Source organism: Periplaneta americana, chromosome 11, assembly GCF_040183065.1.
Source record: "Periplaneta americana isolate PAMFEO1 chromosome 11, P.americana_PAMFEO1_priV1, whole genome shotgun sequence".
NCBI classification, from domain to species: Eukaryota; Metazoa; Arthropoda; class Insecta; order Blattodea; family Blattidae; genus Periplaneta; species Periplaneta americana.
Genome location: NC_091127.1, coordinates 150,091,075 through 150,118,187, shown reverse-complemented (window position 1 = coordinate 150,118,187; position 27,113 = coordinate 150,091,075). Strand labels below are relative to the sequence as shown.

The 27,113-nt window shown below is 33.9% G+C and overlaps 2 protein-coding genes across 5 annotated transcripts in view; one reads left to right on the top strand and one right to left on the bottom strand.

The window, feature by feature from the left end:
• The window catches only part of Rbcn-3A (rabconnectin-3 alpha), a 190,436-nt gene that overhangs the window by 99,909 nt on the left and 63,414 nt on the right, over nt 1-27,113 (top strand). For all 4 annotated transcript variants that reach the window (XM_069840227.1, XM_069840225.1, XM_069840224.1 and 1 more), the window contains exons 32-38: nt 5,576-5,850; nt 9,040-9,303; nt 9,537-9,644; nt 11,298-11,490; nt 11,776-11,939; nt 12,237-12,390; nt 14,466-14,564. In XM_069840227.1, the coding sequence (XP_069696328.1) occupies nt 5,576-5,850; nt 9,040-9,303; nt 9,537-9,644; nt 11,298-11,490; nt 11,776-11,939; nt 12,237-12,390; nt 14,466-14,564 (1,257 nt within the window). The remainder of the gene's footprint in view (nt 1-5,575; nt 5,851-9,039; nt 9,304-9,536; nt 9,645-11,297; nt 11,491-11,775; nt 11,940-12,236; nt 12,391-14,465; nt 14,565-27,113) is intronic.
• Nucleotides 16,482-18,539, bottom strand: LOC138709453 (glutamate receptor ionotropic, delta-2-like). The gene has a single exon (XM_069840228.1). It carries the CDS (start codon nt 18,418-18,420, stop codon nt 16,609-16,611), a length of 1,812 nt encoding a protein of 603 aa, XP_069696329.1. The 5' UTR covers nt 18,421-18,539; the 3' UTR covers nt 16,482-16,608.

Here is a 27,113-nt window from a genome sequence, read left to right as displayed (position 1 = left end):
GCATGTGATCTTTATATTGAAAGCAAATGTGTAATTAATAAGAGTGTGGTGATAAACAGTGTTTTGTATTGTTTGTATCACTACTGCTCCTAATCCTACTCCTGCTAATGCTTATGCTACTGCTAATGTTAATGTTACTTCTTCTGTTGGTGTTGCTATTGCTATCTCTTTTGCTACTGCTATTGCATTTGCTACTGCAACCACAGCTACAACTTCTACCACTGCTACTGCTGATGATGATGTTGATGATGATGTTGATGTTGGCGATAGTGATGACGATGATGATGCCGCCTCAACTAAATCTACCAGTTCTAGTAGTAGTAGTGAGTCATCATTCGACATGACAGGTATTATTTGATAGAACACATTGGAAGACTGGGTGTTTGGTGAAGGTATAAAGAGTATTTGGTGAAGGTGTAGGTTCATTTATAGAAATTCTCGCAAAAGTTTTACATTAGAATTTTATTACATTGATAAAATAATTGTAAATTAAAGCAAACTTAATACGACCTGACAAGCATATATCAGAGCTTTTATACGTTTTAGTAGAATTTTGTTTTACAATGTTGATAACAGTGATATTGATGGTCATTGACAAGTAGGGCTCGGAAGTTGATGAAATATCATCTTTTTTCTGAGACATCACAGACAATGCAGGATGCAATACAAACACATTTCACTTCAACAGGAACTACTATAGTCTACTTTTATTTTGCATTTTTCGTCTCCACTATTAAACTTTTAACAACAACATGTTAAATTGTTTACTGTTAACCTCTTCGGAGGTTTTCCCCAGCCGCGGGACTGAAGCCGGATGGTCTATGGCGAGTCCTTGGCATCAACCCCTTTGATTTGAGTACCCCCTTTGATTTGATTACCTGGTTGGGTTTTTCCGAGGTTTCCCCCACCGAAAAGGCAAATGCCAGGTAATATTTTGGCGAATCCTCGGACCTCATCTCATCTCACTACATCTCGCCAAAATGTAAAAAAAAAAAATGTAAAAAAATTGTACAAAATTGTAAAAATTGTAGAAAATTACTAAATTGTAAAACTATAAAAATTTGTAAAAATTGTAATTGTAATATTGTAAAATGTTGACATGTTCCACATCTTAAAGCTTCATTGCTCATGTAAGATCTATGGAATAAAATAAATGAATGAATGAATGAATGAATCCCAGCATGTTGATTGAACATGTTAATGCTAATTTCATTTAACACTTTGTTCACACTGTTAAACATGTTAAACTTGACTTTTTTTTTCATAGTGCACCATAAACAGTCTATGAAATATTAATGTAGGTAGTGTCTTATTTTCAAACCTTGGACAATGGACTCAGATGATGATTTGACTTTTGTAATTGCTTCTATTGCTTGTTACAAGGCCTTGAAAAGGAAGAAAATGAGAATGTGGGTGTGGCAGTATCTTAGTAAAAGACACTCTGCAGAAGATATTGTAAACGAGCTTAAAGTTGAAGATCGATTTGGATTCAAAAACTTGCTGAGAATGTCAAAACACGATTTTAATATAGTGCTGCAAAAATACCTCCTGTTACATCAAATAAAGACACAATTTAAGAGCAGCGATTTCATCTCAATTAAAAAAATTACAGCGCGATTGATTGACTATCATAGGATCTACGACATGATAGATGTTAAAGGAGCAGGTAATATGGTATAATTATTCTTTCCGAAGTTTTACGAACGTTAACATACATCACCAAATACGACCAATACTGACGTCAACATAGCATTAACATTTAGCGTACGATGAGAGTGTGAAAACTCTCTATTGTATTCTCGAGAACAGTTAAATAATAATTCCAGTTCTCTAAAACAGTCGGCCTTCTCTGTTTTGTCTCTGTATTCTTTTGCAGACACATCCCACAAACAAGACATTTCCATCAGTGCATTAATTTTATTCCAACGTATTTTCTTTCGTCCATTCCATTACTTTGAATAACTTACAGCCAACACCAAGGACCAATGATAGTATAAAAATGATCAAGATACACGCGACAAAATCAGAAGTTAGTTGTTGCTGTGGAAACTGTACGAACTTTGCCGAATGTACCGACTCTGCACAAATGAATTGACTTGACATGTTTTCCGTTGCTGCTGGAAAACACGCAAACATGTTAAAAGTGTTAACTTCAACATACTCAGTCAACATGTTAAGTCAATTGAGACTTGAAATATCCATATACATGTTAAATTCAACATGTTATATTTAACATGTTGTTGTTAAATGTTTAATAGTGGAGACGAGCCTTTATTGTCTATTGGTTATTTCTTAGGAAATGTTCTATTTTTCGTTGAATTTTTACCCTTTTCTTTTACGAATACGCATTTTTACAGTATACTCGTCTATATTCGAGAACCTACTGTAGATTGCTTATGCAATTCGATTTCGTCTTACAAGAATTTTCCTTTGCATCAGCCTTAGCTCCTGATCACGTGTGTTACGTGCTTCCCCCATTCAATGCAACAGAACAAACCACAGTGCCGCAGTCAGCATATTATATCACACAAGTGTAGACGTAAAAATGCCAAAAGAAAAAGAAAGCAGAAAAAGTTTTTTGCAACAGTTAGCGACTGAATTTGGTGAGAATGCATTTTCCACAGATGAAATTATACTATTATTTTGCTATAATTTTACTATTAAGATCATGGTCATTTTTTTTCTTAATTTTAATGTCATATTTTCAGAAATTTAAGGTCATTTTATAGGTAATTTTTCTGTGATTTTTAGATCATCAACTTCCAAGCCTTATTGATACGTAAGATCAAAACCATAATGATGAGAGTCTTTGGAAACCTATTCAAATCCATTTTATTTCCATTTACGAGTACTTTTAATGTTGATATAATATTTAGAATGGATATAATCCATATTATCTTTTTTTAAATATTTCTCACATTTATTTAAATAGATGTACATCATTTGCTTTAATATCAAAAGAAATATATATATATATATATATATATATATATATATATTTTTTCTGATTATATATGTCTACGTAATTTTTGTTTTACGTGATAGAAATGTCTATTTCGATAATAGTTATTTGTAGAACTATGTGCAAAAGTAATTGTATTTAATCTTATGACATTGATGATGATACGAAGATATTTGTGAAAACACTTGTATGTTTATCACGTCAACTTTTTTCATTTTATTTATTTATTTATTTATTTTTTTATTGGTAGAGAAATTATTGTGACATTGCAGAAACTGTAACTTTCCACTCAAACGTACATTTCAAGTACCATTGGTTTTGTTATAAAGTTAATGTTTTGTATGTCCACTGTACTATGCTTTGACTCAAATCTACTCGAGAGTTGTCATTTGACAGGCAGACAGACAGACAGACAGACAGACAGACCTGGCATGTTACTAACAAACAGTCCCGAAAATTACTTATGTTATTGTTGTTGTTTTCTAATGCCAGGCGTTTGACAATAAAGTCATTTGACCTCTTGCACTCCAATATTTTTCAAAGATATTATCATGGTCAGCCACTGAAGCACAGATTTTGAGGTGTTCCGAATTCATTTCTTGGTTTGAGTTGCACAATGGGCAGTTAGGGGACTGATATATTCCAATTCTATGGAGGTAAAATTACTCCAATATGAAATTACTTAATGTTCAATGATGGTTAAGTGAATATGATTGTAAAACTCTAATATTCTTTATACTCTCCACAGAACGAGTAGAATAAATTAATATGACCATTTGACGTAGTTCAATGGTACAGCTGCAAGATATAAGTTCAAATGCTGGTTACCAACAATGTCTGTTTGTATGGCCGTCACTATAACTATGTGCTAATAGACCGACTTATTAGCTTACATTTTCGAAATTGTTATACAGTTTCTGTTCGTTCTGCCTTGATTATTTTTATACCTACCCAAACAATGTACTATATTAGATCTACAAGAAGACAGACTATGACAAAAGTGTTCTGAAATCCATAGCACTGAAAACTATTCATAAACGATTCTCATTAAAAGAATAGTTACATATTGTCAGTTTACAAGCAAAACACATTAAGTAAGAAATATTACTTCCGAGAAAAAGGCGTATATAATGTACAGACCCAGAAACAAAATTTGGGCCACCTGAATTTTCCAAGTTCCTGTTATAACATACTGCGCATGCTCAGTAAGCACTGAGCCTGTACATAATGTATGTGTATAAACTTAGAATTTGAAAATTAAATACATATAAAGAGAAACAACTTACTAAAAATAATATTTTGAGGATTCTGTTTTGTTAAGAGCTTAAAAAAATCTAGATTTGCAATGTCTACTTGATGATATAGTTGAGTTTTGAAAGAGACGAAGACAAGAATGTGGTGTGCATCCAAAAACTTCTCTCATAGATAGCTACACAGTAATTAATAATTGATTAAATGGCGATCTTACTCATGTTAATTATGTAAGCATGTGCGGCTTACAGCTGTTTCGGTTCTATTCGACACCATCCTCAGAGCCTACTAGATCTCGGCACTATCTCAACTTCGCTGCCTGTTGTGTGGGTGCGTTTATGTGATGAAGATAGTCAAAAACCAAAAACTCAACACACTAGAACAATATGAATTATACAGACACACTAAAACACACCCCAGTCAAATTCTCAACACACAGATCAATTTCAGAACACACACACTATTTGACACAACTCTTCATCACACGAACGCACCCACACAACAGGCAGCGAAGTTGAGATAGCGCCGAGATCTAGTAGGCTCTGAGGATGGTGTCGAATAGCCCCGAAACAGCTGTAAGCCGCACATGCTTACATAATTAACATGAGTAAGATTGCCATTTAATCAATTATTTATATTCAAGTGTTAAAAGTAGTGTACGAAAGATTCAACATGGATACACAGTAATTGTTAAAAGCAGAATCATTATGCTACACTTAACAATATGACTAAATTGTCCTTTGTAGTTGAGTGGTAGCTATGCTTGTCATTAGACGTAAACTTCGCATATTCAGGTTTTACTGATTTTTAAAGACAATACAAATCCTTGGCATGGCTTCAGGAAGGAGGTCAAAGCCATCTGTCCCGTGTCATAAATTTACAGCACGTAAATTAATTTATCTCTGGATGGAAAGGCTCAAAGCTAAATTTTTCAACCATTCCTTTTGCGTATCGAAGTTCAGCTCTGCTAATCATCAATTCACTTAACATCCTATTATTCGGAGTTATTAATTCTGCCTTACAAGTGTCCTCAACTCAGAAATGTAATTCTTGATTGTGTACAACTTGAAAAATCTAGAAAGATATTAGTCATATGTCAGGGCATCAGCAAGCAAGCAACTGCCCAACCAACCAATCTTTTGACTATTAAAATAGAGACCTAAATGTAACATTGGCCAACCAATAGAAACTGGACATTGACATTGAGTTTTAGCATTGAAAGTGGATATAACAGACAGTTTCCAAATTGACCTTCTTTGTCATTTTTACAATATTTTCTCTAGTAACTATACCCAAGAAAGACTGTAACAATGCAACTTAAATACAAGATGCTGGGTGGGTTATTTTGTGATTTAATTTCAGATTCTCTTGATGATTGTGGACTTCGATTTCTTCTGGCAATGAAACATTACAATTATTTACTGCGATGCCTACCAATTGCTCAGAGAGCCCAGTTCCAGCGTCAGGGTGTTGGCACAAATAACTTGGTTTGGGCTTTCCATTCTGAGAGCGAAGAAGAGCTGCTAGGATTAATTCCATCCTATGCCAAAGGCAGTCCAAAATGGGGTATCCTGAAGGAACTCGGTGTAGGATGGTGGTTACGCAACCATACTCTACTCAAGACGTGCATAGAAAAGGTAAAACTTAACTGTCGATTATACATCTAATAGAATAACATGCTATCCAAAAACTTTGTAGTATACCAGTGAACTTTTCTTTTAGTTCAAATTTAGTAATTTTCTAAATCAGGATGAAGTATCCAAAAACTTTGCAGTATACCAGTGAACTTATGTTTTATTTCAAACATAATAATTTTCCTAAATCTGAATGGAATTTTCATGTTTTATTTATTACATATGTTAATCTGTTACAATGATTTATTGATTTCTGCCAATCAGACTATAACCTAACATAAATAACTGCCATATATCTTGTTGCAAAGATTAAAAATTAAACAGTCAAACTTCTCTCTAACCTAAAACCCAGCTGTAGCTCAGTAGACTGACAACTTTTCATCAAAAGAAAAAAAATTTAATTCCCAGTACATGTTGCAAGATCAGCATGGACAAAACTTCTGCAGATATTTCAGGTCTGTTTTTCATTTTCTGAAATGAAAAACATTCTGCTATACTTTTCCGAAAAATTTTCCTGATGAAACTGTTACTTTCTTCACTTCCTTATGTCCAGCCTCGAGTGATGCACATGTATTGTCTGTTCAGTATTCTCATGGCTACCAGCTTGTCAAATTAAGTTGCGAATCATCTAACCTTTGATGAGTGTCAAACTGACTTCAAAACAAGCGCCATTGTCACTTTTGCTTTACCATAACATTGATACTGATCAAGAAAGAAGTGCTGACTGATCTGTCAACAAAACTATTTCCTCCATGTGGAGATGATGTACACCCATTGTTTTAAAATAATTTTTGCTGAGGAAATCATTAACGTGGTGTGTGGTTCATGATTCTCTGCTTCCTTAGGTCTGTGAGCTCCTTTATTTATTTTCTGCAACACATTCACAGTTCCAGTGACCTAAAACAAATATGGAATTTTACGTTGTATTGTATATGGTCTGTAGTTGTCAGAGAAAATTTAGTGTGATTAATTTCCAGATGAAATTTATTTTTAAGTTCTGACCTTTTCAATTGTGCTGTACATTTTCATGTGATTGTGTAATAGAAAACGTGTGTTGTGTAAACAGTGGGAATTCAGCAGCAATTAGCTCATCTACTGATCAGGAAAAGAGATGAGTGATGATGATTGTATCAGTATAACTATAAAACTTGGGAAAGTCATTAAGCTTTAAAAAAACAAAAAGAAGAAAAAAAAACTTAACGGGAAAATTTTCATTTACTAATCTCACCCACTTTGAATAATTTAGTGGGTTGCTTTAACGCATTCGTAGAGTTGAAATTTTTATATTTTTATTTAATATTTTGCATATGTGCTTTGATATTTATTTTTTTCATGAGTGGTTGGATTTATAGTGAATATGAATTGTGATCTATATGAAAATTCTGCAGGTACAGAGTTGTTGACAGATAAAATTAGCTTTGGTTGAAGATAAATTATGTACTGTAGAAATTCTTCAGACAAAATGCTGTGCGTATGGCTGCACAGATAAAATATCCTTCAAAACTTAGAATATAATGTGCAGTGTGTTTTCGGTTTAAGAGACAATGTATTATTTAATTTGGTGCTTCTTGAATTTAAGGGTGACATTTTCGAATGTGTGTTTGTCGTTGAAGGTTACTTGCCTTTGACCACATCTCTTACTTGAAATTTGTCAGTTAGATTTTTCTGCACTGGTATGTAATTTTCTGTACTTCATCTCCAAACATTTCTATCGAAATAGCAAATTTCTTCTTTTATTTCCTCTTTTTCCCTAATTTTCGCATTTTTCTTTTTTTATTTTCTCTTTCCTTCTCCTTGGGAAACCTCCTTTTTCTTTTTGTTCTATTATCACAATGTATTGTTTATACTTATGTGTAGGGACATCCAATTTTCAGAAATTATTTTTGTTTACAAATTTCTGCTAATTGAGTCAGAGTTAAAATTTTTATGGGTATGAACGAGACTCGTTTTGTAGACACATTTTACGATCACAATTTGTTGCGAATTTTGCTTGTTCCCTCCCCCCTTTCTTTTGTATTAAATGCTATTTTTTTACGAATATCGCTGAAACATACATTAATCGGTCACGAAATTTAATTTTCAACAATGAAACATTCAAAATAAATATGAAAATGAGTTCTTTTTATTATTTTTTTTATCTTTTTTTTTTTTATTTTATCATGTGGGAAGCATGGTTGCTCAGCTGTGAAAAATGAAAATCTAATCTTAGAATGTAGGCTTTCACGGCCGGCGTTGATAGGATGCGTATTTTCTGGGCTAGAGAGTTGTGGTCTGTCGGTGTTACAACCAAATGTTTCGTCCACTACTCCGGTGGACATCTTCAGTGGCGTGGTACACGTGTGCGGAGAGATCTGCTGTGTGTATCAGGATATATACAGTTCAGGAACACACAGCAGATCTCTCCGCACACATGTACCACACCACTGAAGATGTCCACCGGAGTAGTGGACGAAACGTTTGGTTGTAACACTGACAGACCATGGTCCTCTAGCCCGGAAAATACGCATCCTATAAATGAAAATCTGTCTCTTGCACATGCAAAATGCTTATGGTCATTACACATTAACACAGTAAGAAGAAATGTGTAAAAGATATTTACCACATTTTCAGCAAGAGTACGCAACAGAGACTAAGGAATAATGCATTTTGATAATTCGGCAGTCAAGCAGCCTGTCATAGTATACAAATGAACATAGGCTTAATGTTTTTTATATTCATGGTAACACTTTTCTCCATGTAGTGTGTAACCAGTCTTATTAATACCAGGGAATTCTGTAAAGGAATGGGTGTTTTATAACCAATTTTTTAAAAGTGATTTCCATGTTTAAATTCAGTCTTTGCCTTCACGATATATATGTTTAAGTACCAACTTTTTTAATGATTTACGTATTTAAATAGCGACTTTCTTTTCACGATTTTAATTTTTAAATAACAGCTTTTTTCACGAATTACAATAGTTTTATTTACCGGCTTTGATGTATTTTATTCACCATTTTATGATGTCCTTGCTTATGTGTTAATCGAAGCATTAAAATGTATGATGAACGAAGAAAGTTTGACTCAGTATTTCACCAAAAGTTTCCCTTATTTTTGCAGATCTACTTTTTTTTAATTAATATCCTCTGAATTGTAAAACCTTGGTTTAAACAAGCAAATTAAATCTGAGACAAAATAAATACATTTTTTTTACAGGTTGCGAAAGCATCATACATGGCAAAACAAGATCCTTTGGATGCTGCCATCTTCTATTTAGCCATGAAAAAGAAGAGTTTAGTTTGGGGACTGTTCCGATCAAAGAGAGATGAGCGTATGACTCACTTCTTCTCAAACAACTTTTCAGAAGATCGATGGCGCAAGGCAGCTCTTAAAAATGCTTTTGCATTGCTTGGAAAGCAAAGGTTCGAGCATGCAGCTGCATTTTTCCTTTTGGCAGGAGCTCTGCGTGACGCAATTGAGGTATGTACAAAATAAAGGTAAACTTGTTATAAATTATAATAATCGAAATGAAGCAATGTTCAGGTTAATTATTGGAATATTAGGGAACTGTAGATTAGTCATCAGAATATATTAATATACTGATACTTGTCTGGAGAAAATAAAGAATTTTTTTACTTACACTGTGTATGTGTTTGTGTGTGTGCATGCGATACCACTCTTGGTACATATTTATTCATCTCTCTGGGTAACAGGTTTGTTTGAACAAGCTTGAAGACTTCCAACTGGCAATGGTGATTGCACGTCTTTACGAAGGGGAACTAGACTCCACTCCACCAAATTTACGGAGGCTTCTGTATGAAGTAAGTAAGAGACTTAATTTTATCACAGCTAACATATTAAGTACCACCACCATTTTCAGGCCGGGTAGCTCAGTTGGTAGAGCAGCTGGCTACGGACTGGAAGGTCCGGGGTTCGATCCCAGGTGGTGACAGGATTTTTTCTCGTTGCCAAACTTTCAGAACGGCCCCGAGGTTCACTCAGCCTCCTATAAAATTGAGTACCGGGTCTTTTCCGGGGGTAAAAGGCGGTCAGAGCGTGGTGCCGACCACACCACCTCATTCTAGTGCCGAGGTCATGGAAAGCATGGGGCTCTACCTCCATGCCCCCAAGTGCCTTCATGGCATGTTACGGGGATACCTTTACCTTTTACCTCATTGCTTTTACTGTTGATAGTGATGATGACTATAATAAGGTTATTGATAATGATACTTTCATCACTGACATCATCATCACCATCTTATTGTTAATTCTGATTGGTTTCGATCTGTAAAATCTTGTCCAATTGCCCTTCTCAGCATGTATTCAGTTTCCAGGACTCATTTTTGTATATCAGCTACTTTTTGCTGTCGTGATATGATCTATGTATTTTTGGAGTGCTTGGAATATGGGTTTCATCATCTGTTAATATTGGTATGACTGTTGTTTCTAGGCTGCACGCATTGTATTCTTCACCTGACATAATTAGGAACATTAAATCCAGACGTTTGAGATGGGCAGGGCATGTAGCACGTATGGGCGAATCCAGAAATGCATATAGAGTGTTAGTTGGGAGGCCGGAGGGAAAAAGACCTCTGGGGAGGCCGAGACGTAGATGGGAGGATAATATTAAAATGGATTTGAGGGAGGTGGGATATGATGATAGAGACTGGATTAATCTTGCTCAGGATAATGACCAATGGCGGGCTTATGTGAAGACGGCAATGAACCTCCGGTTCCTTAAAAGCCAGTAAGTAAGTTGTTTTTAGGTCTCACATACTTCGAATCTCCCTGTTGAAACTCTTAAGATCTGTATATTTCATTTTTGTTTTATCACGTTTCTGTCTCCAGGCACAGCTACCACCAGTACATTGATAATTGTAAATTTTTTTTTTTAATGATCACATTCCGTATGTTTGCTCTCTTTCTGTCAGTGATTCATTGTTATTGTATGAGAGAGTGTAATCTCTTTTCTGTTTTTAAATTAAGTGATTTTGTAATTTTATAATCAGTAAGTTTGTTAACAGTGTCATGTCACTTGGTATATATTCATGTTCAGCCAAAATTCAAAATTGGGTAGCCTCATGTAATGTATTCTATCTTTTTTATCATGCTCTTTAACTGTGAAGTTCTACCTGATGGATCCACCACAGAGAAATATTGGAGAGCAAGAACGCTAATGGCTTGTTGCCAAAGCCCGGCATTAGATAACAACAACAACATCATGCTCTTTAAAGAGTATGCTTGTTACATCTGTTGATTTTAGGATTGTGTTTTAAATATATTCATGCTAATGATTATTATTATTATTATTATTATTATTATTATTATTATTGTTATTATTATTATTATTATTATTATTATTATTATTATTACTATTATTATTACTCACTGCCATACAAACAGTTTTTCTTTGTTTGTGTATTAATTTTAAACACCACATTACAATGAATTTTAATTTTAATCTTGATTTTCAGGAAATTTTGGGATGTGATAGTGAAGGTGGAAATCAAAATTTAGCTCAGGCGCATCCAGACCCTTTTCTGAGGTCTATGGCACTTTGGATATTGAAGGATTACACAGGGAGTCTCAACACTTTGCTGCAAACTAATACTGGGTCCATGCATCCCCTGTACTCTGACAGTGATGATAAGTTTGAAGGTGCTTCAGGTATTGTGAATGTTACTATTTTTACATACTTACTATTTTTACATCAAACAGGATCAAATAATCCTACCGGATTAAATAGAAATATTGGTATACTGTAACCTACAGTATTCTTTTCGCACCTTAACACAAGACATAAACGTTATTGATGATGAAAATTGATTCTTTAATACCAATTATGATTAAAATATTATATTTTGTTTTTGTTATATAATATGCACGATGTTAAGTTCTTCTTAGAGTAGTTTTTTGCCAAAATATTAGTATCTCGACATTTTCTGTTAACAGCTAATCCAAATGTATTCAACTTCTATGTGTACCTGCGTACACATCCTTTGCTGATTCGTCAGTACATTGCGTCCACAGCTCAAGATAAGAGGAAAGCCCATGCTGTGGTTTTGTCCGGATTCAGTTATGGTTCTGATGCAAAACCAGGCAATCCAGACAAACAGGTAACCTGTGATAATCGAGTTGTACATAATAACCTCACGAAAACATCTGATATTATAATTAACTATTATGTTCATCATCTATATTTTACAAATGTATGAGGTTTGATTAAAAAGTTTTCTTCTGCTCCCTTTTGCTCTCTTTAGTTGCTGTCAGAAGTGTGATTATGACACATTACATTACCTTACATAACATTACAATACATTTCACTTATGGAAGATAATTGTAAGAGGTTTTGCTTCTTTTCAGAAATCAGCATAATAAAAACAGCACATATATAATAAGTATATTTTTTGCAGTTGTTGTTAGAGGATTCAATAACTCCTCTGGAACGTCAGTTATATTTCACCACAGCACATGCACACTTCAAAGCTGGGTGTCCAGCCCTTGCATTGGAAGTGCTCTCAAAGCTGCCCAGTAAAGTGATGGATGCAAATGGAGACGATTCTCCAAGTATGTTGATTTCATTGAAAAAATATGTATTTTATTCATAGGCTGTCTCTTAAGGGGTTAGGTACAGCTTAAAGGAATAAAATTTTGGAAATATTCAACATTTTTTTCCTTCATTACTGTATCTTGTACAATAATAAAAATGGGTATGTGTAAAACACTGTCCTTCTGCTATACGATAAAAATATTTTTACGATAAAAAAAATTATTTATATCTTTTTTTAATTCAAAATTCACTGTGCAGTGATGAAGCATTTCCCTCATAACTCAAAAAGTATTCAACATTCTGTGACGAAATTTTTTGTGTGTACTTATGCATGTCATATCTACAATGTGATGCAAAATCACTTCTCTACCTTCGATAGATTGTCTGGTAAAAAGAAATTCATTTTAAAAAATGGTCAAATACCAGTATTTTCTTCTAACACAAAATAAAAAAGATATTATTCATTAAGGAATGTAGTTGAAAAAGCATGATATTGTAAACCTGAATTTCAGCAAAGGAAACTAATTCTGGAGTCAGTTATGTCTTTCTATTATTAATTTCCATTTTCCTTTCCCTTCCCGTGTAGAAAAAGGATTTAGATTTCATATCATATTATATCATATCAAATCATATATATATAAATCCCACAAGGGTAGCTGCCCTACAGTAAGGGTTGCCAAAAGACACAGCATACTAAACAAATAAAATAAAAATAAACATTTGTGTTATCACTATTTACGATTTTTATTTTCAAATGGAAGCTACCCTTGGGAAAGTACTTTTATTCAGTAATTATTAGTAATCAAATAGAATATAAGGAAATTTAGGTGTACAGGTGGTTACGTAAAATCTGAACAGAATATCATATATCATATCATATCATATCATATATCATTCATCTTTCTCATCTCATTCAATAGACATATTCAGGTCAAGACGCATGTCTTCATCTGCTTATGGGAGGGGGCATCCTCTCCACAACCATTCCTGGGTTCCCAGCCTTCTGCAATATCTCTGGCAGGATTATTCCGTAAGAGAATTTCCAAGGTCACTTCAACACCTTGAAAGAGCCGTTGGAATGGATCCTGTGCTGCTTGGTCACCTTGGCGATATGAACTTAGAACTGGGGAGGGTAGGAAGCCCCCATTGGGTGAGCAGATGAGGGATCACATGCTGCCGGTGGGCTGGTAAACCCTCATTCTCATTCATCCCATACAATTCGGGGTGCACAATAGGCCTCAGTATGGTCGACGAGCAAAGGGTCGTCCTAACCTGCCTGTAGCCATCATGACCTAACATAACTCGACCTAAATTTTTTTCAAATTTTTTACAATCTTTAATTTAAGATTTCGTGTAAGAAGTTGAAAAATATTCCAAAATAAGATGTCCATTGAAATTCAAATGTATATTCAGTGGAATTTAAATGTTGTTCCCTCTGTTAAGACATCTCAATTTTACAATCATAAAGAAGAAAAAGGAAATGATTAAAAGAGGAAAATTACTATACCTTCAAATTATGTGAAATTTCATATAAATCCTACAAAACAAGAATACATTTCAATTAATGTTTCTGCACAAAATCGATTTCAACAATGTTATACTTTCTATTTTAATTCATGAACATCTGTACTGTGTATTAAACTTAAATGGCAATAATTTTGAACCAAAATTGATTTGGATAAGCACTACTTCACAAATGATACCAGTACATTAAGGTATCATTAATATTATTAATGTCATTGTGACAATATTAGAAAGAGTTTGATGGAAGGTTAGATAAGTGACAGAAGCCTCCAAGGTCTGTGAGTAGTAGTATTGAGGACTGTGACAAAGAATCCTGAAATTTGTGACAAGTAGTCTCAAGATCTGTAACAAGTAGCCCCAAGATCAATGACATGACCCTGAGGTCTCTGACAGGTAGCAGTGATTTCATGACATTTCTTGTGTGCTGCTGTGGTGCTTATCCTTATTGAAGTATCGTCCTAACTTTGTTGTATAAAAATGTATTTTTGTAAAATAACTATGATATTTAATTACATAAATTTGTTGCAGTAGCTTCAGATATGAGCTGATTGATATATTACGTTTTCAGGTTTGTTAAATAGCCCAAGTAAAGCTAGAGTTCAAGATTTCCAGATTGATACAGGAATTCTCAGTTGGGGAGAACCAACAGACTCACAAAGACATATAGGTAAGTAATGTTTCAAAGTAATGCTATTAAATTTATTTCAACTGAATAAAAAGGAAAAAGAGAGAGAGATTTTGTCATAGGACAAAAGAGGGAGAAAAAGAAGAAGAGAGGGAAGACATGGAGTATTATAGTTAATACTTACTTACTTACAAATGGCTTTTAAGGAACCCGAAGGTTCATTGCCGCCCTCACATAAGCCCGCCATCGGTCCCTATCCTGTGCAAGATTAATCCAGTCTCTATCATCATACCCCACCTCCCTCAAATCCATTTTAATATTATCCTCCCATCTACGTTGCGGCCTCCCTAAAGGTCTTTTTCCCTCCGGTCTCCCATCTAACACTCTATATGCATTTCTGGATTCGCCCATACGTGCTACATGCCCTGCCCATCTCAAACGTCTGGATTTTAAGTTCCTAATTGTGTCAGGTGAAGAATACAATGCGTGCAGTATTATAGTTAATACACTGTTTCAAATTTAAATTGTCAGAATATTGAGTTTATTTTCACCACATATACATCTATCACTGAATTCAGTTTTACCACAGTCTAGTATATACAGTCACGAAGCTTGGGATGATTTTTTTGCATTTCTCACGATAGTTGCTAGCGCTTGGAGCGCTGTGAGTACTAGGAACAATAGACTGTGCCACTGCCATCATGACCTAATACAGGTCGTAAGGCAGACCATGTGACTCACTTAACCTGATCATGAAGGGCGGCGTTTCAACCATATAAATTAGTTGGAATGCATAAAGAGTAACATATATTTCTCTAAAATGTAGTGTAATTGCATTAATAAAATTTAAAACGTTGATTATGAGACACTTCAGACATAATTCATTTGCGAGTTAAGGTGTAATATTATTTTTGGTGTGAAAATTACGTTGTTCGTATGTGTAATAGGCCTACCTGCCTTTATTTCGATTAAATATTGCGAAATTCGCTTAAACGAATACTTGTACATTCATTTATGCATGATTCAATAATTTTCAGTTGCACCGCACAGATATTTAGATATGTTGAAATTATAGGTTATGTTTACTGTACCAGTACTTCAATATTCGCATTTATACATTGTAATTAAGCATAATGTTATGTATGATACCCCGCACATTCAATTTGTCTGTATTTGAATACTACAATTGAGTATTGAATTATTGTATTTATCTACTACCTAAGAGACGAAGTAACACAATCGTATGTACACTAATTTCATAGGAGTGGTATGGTAAATTTTCTATCTACAATTAAGGAAGGTAGATGTGCTAAATTAAAATCACAGTATAAATTCTTTTTTATTAAACCTCAAAGTAGTTTCCATTCTAAACCTAAAATGTTGATGCGAACAAATTATGTTAACATGTAAAATCCTCTTCACATTAAAACAACACAGTTTTGTGATTATTTCTGCAACATATTATGCAACAAGAAGTAAACGGAACTTATGGACACATTACACTAAATAAAACTTAGCTATGATACGCAATAAAGTTATAATATAATATTTCACTGAGCTCCATACACTGAAATAGAAAACCCGAACAAACATTACGGCCTGGTCTAGATCGAAAAGGCATTGACTGTGTCGTATTTTGCATTGTTATGAAAAGTTGTGTAAACTGTGAAATGTTCGTTATCGGTTGTAATAACTGTAAATGGCTAAAATATAATAATTTGAATAATAATAATGTAGTACTATAAATTGTAAGAAAAAGAGGTCAGAATTATCCATCTTCCGAAAAATCCAGGAGGTGAGTTTATAATATATACTTCATGAAAATATATAAACCTTATGTATTTCATATTTCAATAGTGGAAGGAAGGTGTTAATTTTTTCAAAAGAACACAATATCGAAAGTATACATTTTATTGTCTGCTAGGGAAAGGTTCTGTGATGAGGCTTTAGTAGCGACCCTGGTGGTTAGCAACTAACTGTGGATGCATATTTATTAAGTATTGAGCTTCGTGACTGTATATACTAGACTGTGGTTTTATCATGCAAGTAAATTAATTACAAAAAGCCACTACACTTTTCACAAATATTAATTTTCATAATGGTCACAAACATCTCTGATTTTTCCATGCTTACCTCTCATATTATTTAATTTTACAAATTTTTGTGCTTTTGCGAATTCAACTACAAACAGAAGAGTACTTAGCAGTAATCCTACGGACAGAACATAGAATGCGAACTGCAAATCAGAAAGTGAGAACAGTTTTAGAGTTTTACGTTTTAAATCTGATCTGTTTTGTAATCTGATCTTGATGTCAATTGCATCCCAGTACCACTTCATAATAAGACCCGATTCCATTAGTTTGCGGAAAAATAAATTAAATTCTGGTAGGTATGGATCACCTTTCGGTAATATATAAGCCAAATAATAGTAGGCAGGACATTCTGCAACCATGTGCATTAGTTTTGTTCCATCTGGTGATACGTATTTTGTGACCAGAAACTTTATGCTGCTCTCTCGCTCAGTGATAGCTGCTTCAGCCCTTACTACGTGTTGCAGCATTTCTTGTTTTTGTCCTTTATACATTTTAAAATTTTTACTGATACTGTAGCCTCCATTCTTGAGCAAGTCCACTGTAAAAGCAGATCCTGTAAAGATAGGAAGATTTGACTGTTCAAGTTGGTCTAATGTGTTGATATCAGGATCGTAGCTTGGGGATGTTATGTTCGTAACCAGAAGTCCTTGAAATGTATTCATCAGTACCAGACTGAAAAGTAAGCATGACGCGAAAAGTAACCTTTGAAACATCACTGTGGGAGGGTGATGCACTGATGACAGCACAAAAATTTGAAATATTTCTAGAGCTGGCAAACAACCAGGAGACTTACTCCAATTGTGACACTTACGAAAAAAATAGAAACAAATTGCACATGCAATGTAAACTAGTAACACTGATAACCATACTTCTGTTGTGTAACATACGAGCATATTTTTCCATTTAGGAATTCGCTTGGCTTTTGGTGCAATAATACACATTTTATCAGTGGCAATAGGAATAGAAAAATCTATATCGTTTGTGCCATATGACATGACGAAGCGAGAATTAAATGAAACTTCAGTTCTTCTATACACTACATCACCAAGAGAACCCTCAATTGTACCATTCATTAAGACAGTCCCATAATAATTTTCACTTGAAGGTTTATGAATTATAGGCTTGAAATTGAAATGTTGAACTACTGTAGAAAGAACGTATCCATCCATTCCTTTGTACATTGTCGAATTTGTTTCTGAATTATACACAGGGATTGAAGTAGGGTATTGTTCAAACATGGAAACATGCAGAGGATATCCATAAACATTTGTTGTCCGTTTCTTAATATATTCATTAAGGAGAGAATGGCCATTTTCGAATTTATAAATATTTCCTCTTGTTTTGTTGTTTGCATTAAACTCAAAAGGATTATATATCCAAACTTTATCAATATTGCCCATATTATTGTTGTCACAGTTACAGTTCAATTGTCTTGTCACAATCAGAACATTCAGCACTCTTTTCCTTGTCCAAAATTCTTCAAAAATTGACTGAACAAGAGCGTTTTCTTTCATTTGGTCTCTGTATGTAAAATTCTGTGGTATTACAATAATTAATTGTGTGTTTGAATCCCAGTCAGAGAAAAAGTTTTCAGTCCTCTGAAGCAGATGTAAGAGTATTTCTTTACTTACACCCAGAAAAAGTATTAGTTTGCTTTTGGCAATAGAAAGTCTTTGGATACATTTATCTTTGATGATTAGAAGGCTTGTTACAGGTATAATCTCTTGCTTATGAATATCGTGTAATGTCACTGTTATGTATTGAGATATGGGATCTTCAGGTTGAATTGACTCCATAATGACCATTAAGTGATAAGATTGTCTCAGTATTTTCAAATAATTCCTAACCCACCATCTGTTAGATAGATTGCACCTGGAATCTTCTTGAATAGTATTGAAGATTTGTGAGCTGTGTAGTGTATGGATGCAGCATACCACTAGGAGTAATATATACTGATCTGCCTCCATTCTCTTCATGTAGCAGGTATTCATAATATGCCTGTAATAAAATGTATTTAAAATGTATAGTACACCCTGATTTGTCGAAAAATCTGAAAGTTAGAATTTATAAAACAGTTATATTACCGGTTGTTCTGTATGGTTGTGAAACTTGGACTCTCACTTTGTGAGAGGAACAGAGATTAAGGGTGTTTGAGAATAAGGTGCTTAGGAAAATATTTCGGGCTAAGAGGGATGAAGTTACAGGAGAATGGAGAAAGTTACACAACACAGAACTGCACGCATTGTATTCTTCACCTGACATAATTAGGAACATTAAATCCAGACCTTTGAGATGGGCAGGGCATGTAGCACGTATGGGCGAATCCAGAAATGCATATAGAGTGTTAGTTGGGAGACCGGAGGGAAAAAGACCTTTAGGGAGGCCGAAACGTAGGTGGGAAGATAATATTAAAATGGATTTGAGGGAGGTGGGATATGATGATAGAGAATGGATTAATCTTGCTCAGGATAGGGACCAATGGCGGGCTTATGTGAGGGTGGCAATGAACCTCCGGGTTCCTTAAAAGCCAGTAAGTAAGTAAGTACACCCTGATTATCTTAAGTCATTATTGGGGATATCATCTTTAGGTTTACATGGTTGTAAGTAACTGTTTTCATTTCGTACTCATTCATTGTTCCATGTTACTCTTTGCAATGATGCATTTGATGGTGTTTTACTGCAGCTCTAATTTTTCTCCATGAATTAGTTGTGCTACTTCCAATTTTTTAAAGTAGTGTTTACAGTGTTCATTAATGAAATGACAGCCAGGATTAATTACATCTGTAGGACAAATTATTAAAAAGGTAAAAATAAAAGTAGACGAGTTGTTTTTACATACATTGTACATGTGAGAATAATATACAGTATGCATATCAATGAAAAGAAGAGTAATACATTCAAACTAATCGCACCATAATCCACAATTAATTTCCGATTTACCACGAAAATCGTCTGTAGCTGTATTTAGATTGGCAACAGGCCATGATTGTTTGGCCAAATACCTGCATAGAATTGAAATATATCAGTCCCCTAACTGCCCATTGTGCAACTCAAACCAAGAAATGGATTCGGAACACCTCAAAATCTGTGCTTCAGTGGCTGGCCATGATAATATCTTTGAAAAGTATTGGAGTGCAAGAGGTCAAATGACTTTATTGTCAAACGCCTGGCATTAGAAAACAACAACAACATATAGTATTCCCTGATTATCTTAAGTCATTATTGGGGATATCATCTTTAGGCTTAGGCCTATATGGTTGTAAGTAGCTGCTTTCATTTCATACTCATTCTTTGTATACATGTTCCATGTTACTCTTTGCATTGATACATTTGGAGTATTTTACCGCAGCTCTAATTTTTCTCCATCAATTAGTTTTGCTACTTCCAGTTTTTTAAAGTGGTGTTTACAGTATTCATTAATGAAATGACAGCCAGGATTAATTACATCTGTAGGACAAATTATTAAAAAGGTAAAAATAAAAGTAGACGAGTTGTTTTTGTATACATTGCACATGTGAGAATAATATACAGTAGGCATATCAATGAAAAGAAGAGTGATACATTAAAACTAATCGCATCATAATCCACAGTTAATTCCCGATTTACCACGAAAATCGTCTGTAGCTGCATTTAGATTGGCAACCGGCCATGATTGTTTGGCCAAACACCTGCATAGAATTGGAATATATCTGTCCCCTAACTGCCCATTGTGCAACTCAAACCAAGAAATGGATTCGGAACACCTCAAAATCTGTGCTTCAGTGGCTGGCCATGATAATATCTTTGAAAAATATTGGAGTGCAAGAGGTCAAATGACTTTATTGTCAAATGCCTGGCATTAGAAAACAACAACATTAAAACTGAAATCACTTAACAAAAACTAATTGAAAGAAATTTATTAAATGATGAAGAATAGTCTGCCATTGAGGACAAAGATTTCATAATCAGCATGCTAAGAGAAAGAGAGCAGTTTTTTTTTTTAGTATGGATATTCCTAGTTGAATATGTATAAATGCAAGATAAATTGTATGTGAACAAATAAAAGATGAATTACAATTCGTAAGGACTTCAGATTTTACTCTTTTTGGTCATAAACGAAATCAAAAATGAATAGATATAATGAAAAGGAAATTATAAATCATCTCATTTTCAAAGCTCAGTGTTGGCAAACTTGGAAAGCCCATACAGCAAGAATGAATTCTTGAAGGATAACCTAGAAATTGTGGTGGACAAAGAAGGACTGAGGAGTTTTTCTCTGGGTTATGTATAAAATTATGTTAATTTACTATTATATTATGCACGCACACAGTACAGATACTTTCACGTCATGTTAAGAAGAAATAAAAACATTCATTATTTATATTATATTTTATTTTAAACTTTTGTTTTACAAAGTAGTAAGTTATATGAATAAATCGCAGTTTTAGTCTTACTTACCAAAAATTATGTTATATATTTTCGCCTAATTTTTTTGTTAGTTACATTTCTTTTCACACTTGCATTTTGTGTAATCATTAATATGACTGGATTAAAGTATTATGTGATGTTTGCAGTAATTTTCTCTGGAATATACATACAAAATTCGTAAGACTTTACTTACTTCAACAAAACGTGTAAATAAATTCTGCACTGATATCAAGATATGATTTCTACTGTCTAGTGTAAGACAAACTTAGCACATCATGAATGTACGAGTAATGTTATTAATTGGTACTAGTCATGCCAGAATTTTTTCAATTAGTAGACTAATGACAACATATTAATTATAATTAAATGATCCATCTTGCTTTATCTCACCTTCGTTGCTTTATCAGAAAATGATAAACAACACACTGTATTGATTATCAATAGTTCTTGTAATAATAGATGCTTGGTTTACTGTTGGAAATCTTTACTTGATACATCTTTTTCCCTGTTTGTCAGTCATCAGTCATTAATGTAATTTTGCCATAATGATCCCAAGGACTAGAATACTTTCACTTGAAGATGAAGGTATAGTCCACCTCCAAAATGTAGGTTTTTATATTCTTCAGCAGTAATGGAAGAAGTCTAAGTTACAATTCTTGTGGATAATTCACAACGTCCATAATTATTATAGTCTTCGAGTTTACGAAACAGGTCTTCACATCATCTTTAGAATTAATGGTAATTCTGTTCAGCACTGTGTCCAAAAACAGAAGTCCTACTTACCAAAAGTTGTTCTTTTTTACTTGATTATTTAATGACGCTGTATCAACTGCGAGGTTATTTAGCGTCGATGGGATTGATATTAGAGGAGAAAAATTCGCTTCAGCGCTGGGGATCGAACCCGAGTCCCTGGTTCTACGTACCAAATGCTCTAACCATTGAGCTATGCTGAAGTTCAATCTACAGTACCGGATTGAATCCCTCCCCTCCAGTGTTTTTCCCTTTGTGACCTGACTCCAAGTTCGACATGTATGTTGACATTTATATTACGTCAATTGATATTGTACAAGGAGTGCACTCAATTGAGTGACTTGATGGCTGGGATTTCACAGTAATATGCACTGTTGGGCGAAGAATCTATGTAAACATACCCCCCCCCCAGATATATTCTGTAGGACCAAAAATTAATCTTTACGTCGATGGGATTGGTGATAGCGAGATGAGGCTGAGGATTCGCCATAGATTACCTGATATTTGCCTTATGGTTGGGGAAAACCTCGGAAAAAACCCAACCAGGAAATCAGCCCAAGCGGGATCGAACCCATGCCCGAGAGCAACCTCCAGGTAGGCAGGCAAGTGCCTTAGCCGATTGAGGTACGCCGGTGGCTCCAAAAGTTGTTGCAGCACACTTTTCTGCCAAAGAAAATTTTCATGCCTACATTTAAAGAAACTTAATTTTTGGCTACACTATATCCCACCACGTGAGTGGATAACAGCTGTATGACAGTACCTGACCGAATGTAAGTCTGAAAACTGTTGAGTTGATCACAAAATTGGGATCTATACTTTAGTCACATTCACCTCACAGTTTTGACCCAGAACTGACAGATTACTTCCTATTTGGTGTACTCAAAAGACTACAATTATAGAATAAAATTTGAGGATAATGACACTTTTGTGGAGAGCCATTGGAAAAATGGCTTTGCATTGAAAGCATACATGCCTTTGTTCACAATGAAGAAGGCTATTAAGAGAGATGTAAATTGTAGAAAAATTATATTACACGTTTTATTCTTAAAGGATGTACAGCTTGTAATGCTGTGTCCATAATATAACTGCAGCATAGAAAGTGACTGAATCCCTCCACCCCCACCGCCTTTTGGAGTGATCTTCGTAATACCTATTTCACTATGAGGCATAAGGTACAACAATGGAATTACAATGGGAACAGGGAAGAAAAGAGAACAGGAGGACTTAGTTTATGTGTATAGAAGAGAACAAGGTAGTCTTTCTGTTCAGGTAACTTAATTGGAATAATGGAGACTATTATATTAAACAAAACATTAAAGAAAAGTTTATTTAACTCTTAATAAAATATTTATTCACTGGACGAAAATTAAAATCATTGAAAAATTAATGGTGAATGTAAAAACTTGAATATTTATAACAACTTATTATAACTACATTGGTATAAAGATACAACATTCAAGGTAAACACACTAAATAGTGTATAGTAATGAATAATAGGTGATCCATCATCAAGTTTTCAATCAGATAAGAATAGAATATGACATGTCATGTCACACAGTAATGGAAATATCGCGTGAGTAATCTCATACCATCATACCATGCATAACTATGTCGTGGTACTGTGTTAACCTCCGATATAACATCACAATAATAATTTTAATACTGTACTATGTCCACTGTTCTAGAATAAATTTGTTACATTAAGTGTACACATCAATGCTAAATTGTTTTATAATTGCATTTAGTTTGTCAGTTGTTTAACCTTATATTTAGCTACATTTTAATATGTGATTGACATTAAATGTTCGTTCTAAACATGTACATTTTGGTGACGATAAACATATTAAAAAAAGAAAAGGAAGATATGAAATTACAAATTCCAATAATGGAAAAGCACATGACTGGGGACTGTTATTTCGAAGCATTTTATTATGGGCAAATAATCTCTTTATAAATTCTAGAATTGTTTATAATCATATCATGTTGGGAAAGATAACCTGTTATCAGACTGTATTACATTTAACACTGACCTATCTGCCTACATACTATAATGTTCATGATGAGCAAAATGTACAGCAATTTAAAATGACACAATTCATTAGAGCTATATAATGGTCATCAATAAGATGTTTATTTTGAAATAAATATTTTTTTACATCCAGCATGAGAAATTCCATGTCGTACCCTTTTGAAATATTGTTTTGATTTCTTCTACATTTATTTCTCTAGTAGGTCCCTTAATATTTTCCACCTATTGCATTATTAAGAAAAACAACAGAAGATGTAAATTAATTCAAAGACAAATAAATAAACAGTACATTTATATTCATAATTGAATTACTACTGCAACTGTAGTAAACTGCATTGTATATATATATATATATATATATTATGAGGTGGTACTGGAAATTTTGCCCTCCAGTGTTTCTGCTCTGCTTCACATGCACCCTGGAAATCTTTTTGCATGTCAGGTGTCCTCTGAAATTTGGTCTCAATCACATAATATCATTTGAAAATGTCGCCCCTGGAACTAATTTCATTTTTTGAAACAAAAAGGAGTCACAAGTGGTTAAATTTTGCGAGTACAGAGGACAGGACAACCAGCATGTTGTTGGTTACCAAGAATAGTTGTGTTTTAGGGCAGTGTGAGGAGAAGCATTTGCCACTGTGAAGCAGCAGCTGGTTGCAATTCTGTCACAGTTCTGGTCTTTTGCATTGATTGTCCTCTCTGTCACCTTAAATATTGTTTCCTTCAAATGAATCTAAAATGAAAGTATTTTATAGCAGTTATCTCTTGTTTTAGCATTAAAATTTATTGATAAGTAATTCTGACGGTAATAAATCCATACATATTTAGAATTGTATTAAAATTTTAGTTATGTAGTAGACTTACTATTCTTGAAAGTATTGATGAATGATGATTTCTGATAGAAATATCAGTGTGCTGAATGTTAGGCCAGTGACGTATATATAAAAGGCCAGCTGTAAGTCTTTAAGAGAAAACACTCTGAGTGCTTCTTGCCTTGCGAATGTTTTTTCTTTAAAAAAGTCCACTAGGGAATTTACATCATTATGCCACTTGAAAGTGAGGCCTGCTTCGTTCATCCTTAGTATGAAGTTATTGATGAGAGGCAAATAGGGAGAGCCTCTTGGTACAATGTATGCTAAATGATAGTATGCAGGACATTCTTCTATGGTATGAATGAGTTGTGATCCATCATTTGCAACATACATAGTTTCAGTGTATGTTGAACTTGTCTGACGGATAATTACTGCCGCATCTGTCAAATTGGCAACGTGATTGAGTAGCTCAGATGGACTTCCATTGAATACGTTAAATTTGTGCAACAGATTTTCCATGACTTGTGTTCCCATATCTTTGAAGACATCTTTATTCTCTGGTGATCGACTCCATATAGGGAGTCCAGAATGATCTAGATCAGCAAGTGTGTGAATATCTTCTTCATATGTGGGATATGTTATGTTTGTTACTAGTAAACCTTGGAAAGCATTCATCACAACTAAACAAAATATTAGGCAGGATCCAAAGAAAAACCTTTGTGATGTCTTCCTTGGAGGTCGGTGTATGCTGTTAAGTAAGAACACTTGAAATGCTTCAAAAATTACAAAGTACTCAAATTTATTTGCATTATGACGTTTCAAAAAGTTCTGAAAAATGCCAACAAATAAAAATGTACAAAATAATATTAACCACAACTCTGAATTGAAGCTTAAAAGCATTTTTCTCCACCGAGGAATCAATTTGGCCTTTGGAACAATGATACATACTTTGTCACTCAGGATTGAATTAGAAAATTCTATATCATTGGTATTGTAATTCTTAATAAAGCGAGAATTGAAAGAAATGTCGACCTTCTTATAAAGAACTTCTCCAAGAGAATCGGTAAATGTGCCATTTGATAGTTGGAAGCCATATCCGCTACTACTGGTGAGATCAGGCGTAAAATTCATGAAGTGAGCCATAGCAAACAGCATTTGTCCATCCACACCCTTATACTTCTTCCAGTCAATATTGTTATAATCATTAAAAGATAACGACATTTGGGGTGTTGAATTTTTCTGGTGTAGTGCTGGTAAATAAGCTGTTGGAAAATGAGGGAACATTGATACACGCAAAGTCATACCATTCAAGTCCTGAAGACTTAATCTTTTATGGTCAGAGACTCTTTCATTATAGAGACGAGAAGTAAAAGGATTGTATGTCCAGCATTCTACTGAAACAATATCAGATAAGTTTGTAATTTTATGACTTGTACTTGCTTCTATAAACATCAGTGTAACGTAAAACATATTGTACTGTTGCCATAATCTTTTGAATATATGTAGAATATCATTTGTTTGAAAGGCTTCTGTAAGCAAAATAATAATCATTAACCGAATCCCCGGGTTCCAATATTGTGTATTAAAATTTGTGTTTTCTGTGAGTACCTTTCCCAAGGTATCGTAATATAAAATAATCAACATTTCATTTTCTGATGGATTGAAAGAATTAATTTTATAACTACTTATCAGTATTCCATTTACTGTTACTGCAACATGCAGTTGCTCTTGTATGTGTAGAATTACAGATGTAGATATGTCACGAATATTTGGCTGTGAGTTTTCGATCACCACAGAAACACACTCAGAATTCACAAAATAATTAATGTACTTATAGATAGCGTTGCTGTCTGTTTGCTGCACAGTGCAGTCTGTGTATTTTATTGCATTGTTAGCTGTAATTAAGACGAATAGACACTGTGTTACCATCTTCTTCATAGATCCCATCCTGATTCACCTAAGGACAAGAAATACATAATGTTACAATTAACCACAATAATTTAATTTAAAGGTCACTTTTATTATTATTTTACATTCAGATAAGTTGTTTAAATATTTGTAATATATTTTATTGTTATTTCAGTCATCAACTTATCAGATATACAGGGTGATTCACGAGAATTTACCGTCATTTACGGAGCTTATTTGCGAAGACATTCTGAGCAAAAAAGTCATATAAACATGTGTTCTAATCTCAATATTTTCAGTTACACTAATTCGAAGTTGTTAGTAAAATACCTTTCTTCTTTAATTTTAAGGGTAAAAATATATTACAAATAGAGAATGAACTATTCGGAAGTATCATTTATTTAATTGGTTGGTGTTTTGAAGCTAAATAAATGTGTTGTTAATTACTTTGTACAGATTTTATTTTTCAATTTTTAACTAAAAATTACATCATTCTTACGAACTTATCACAAAAATTGTTACAATTCATACGACTTAACTTGATTCTTTACAGTTTAATTATGCATCCTAATGTAGTCTTGAATAATTTACA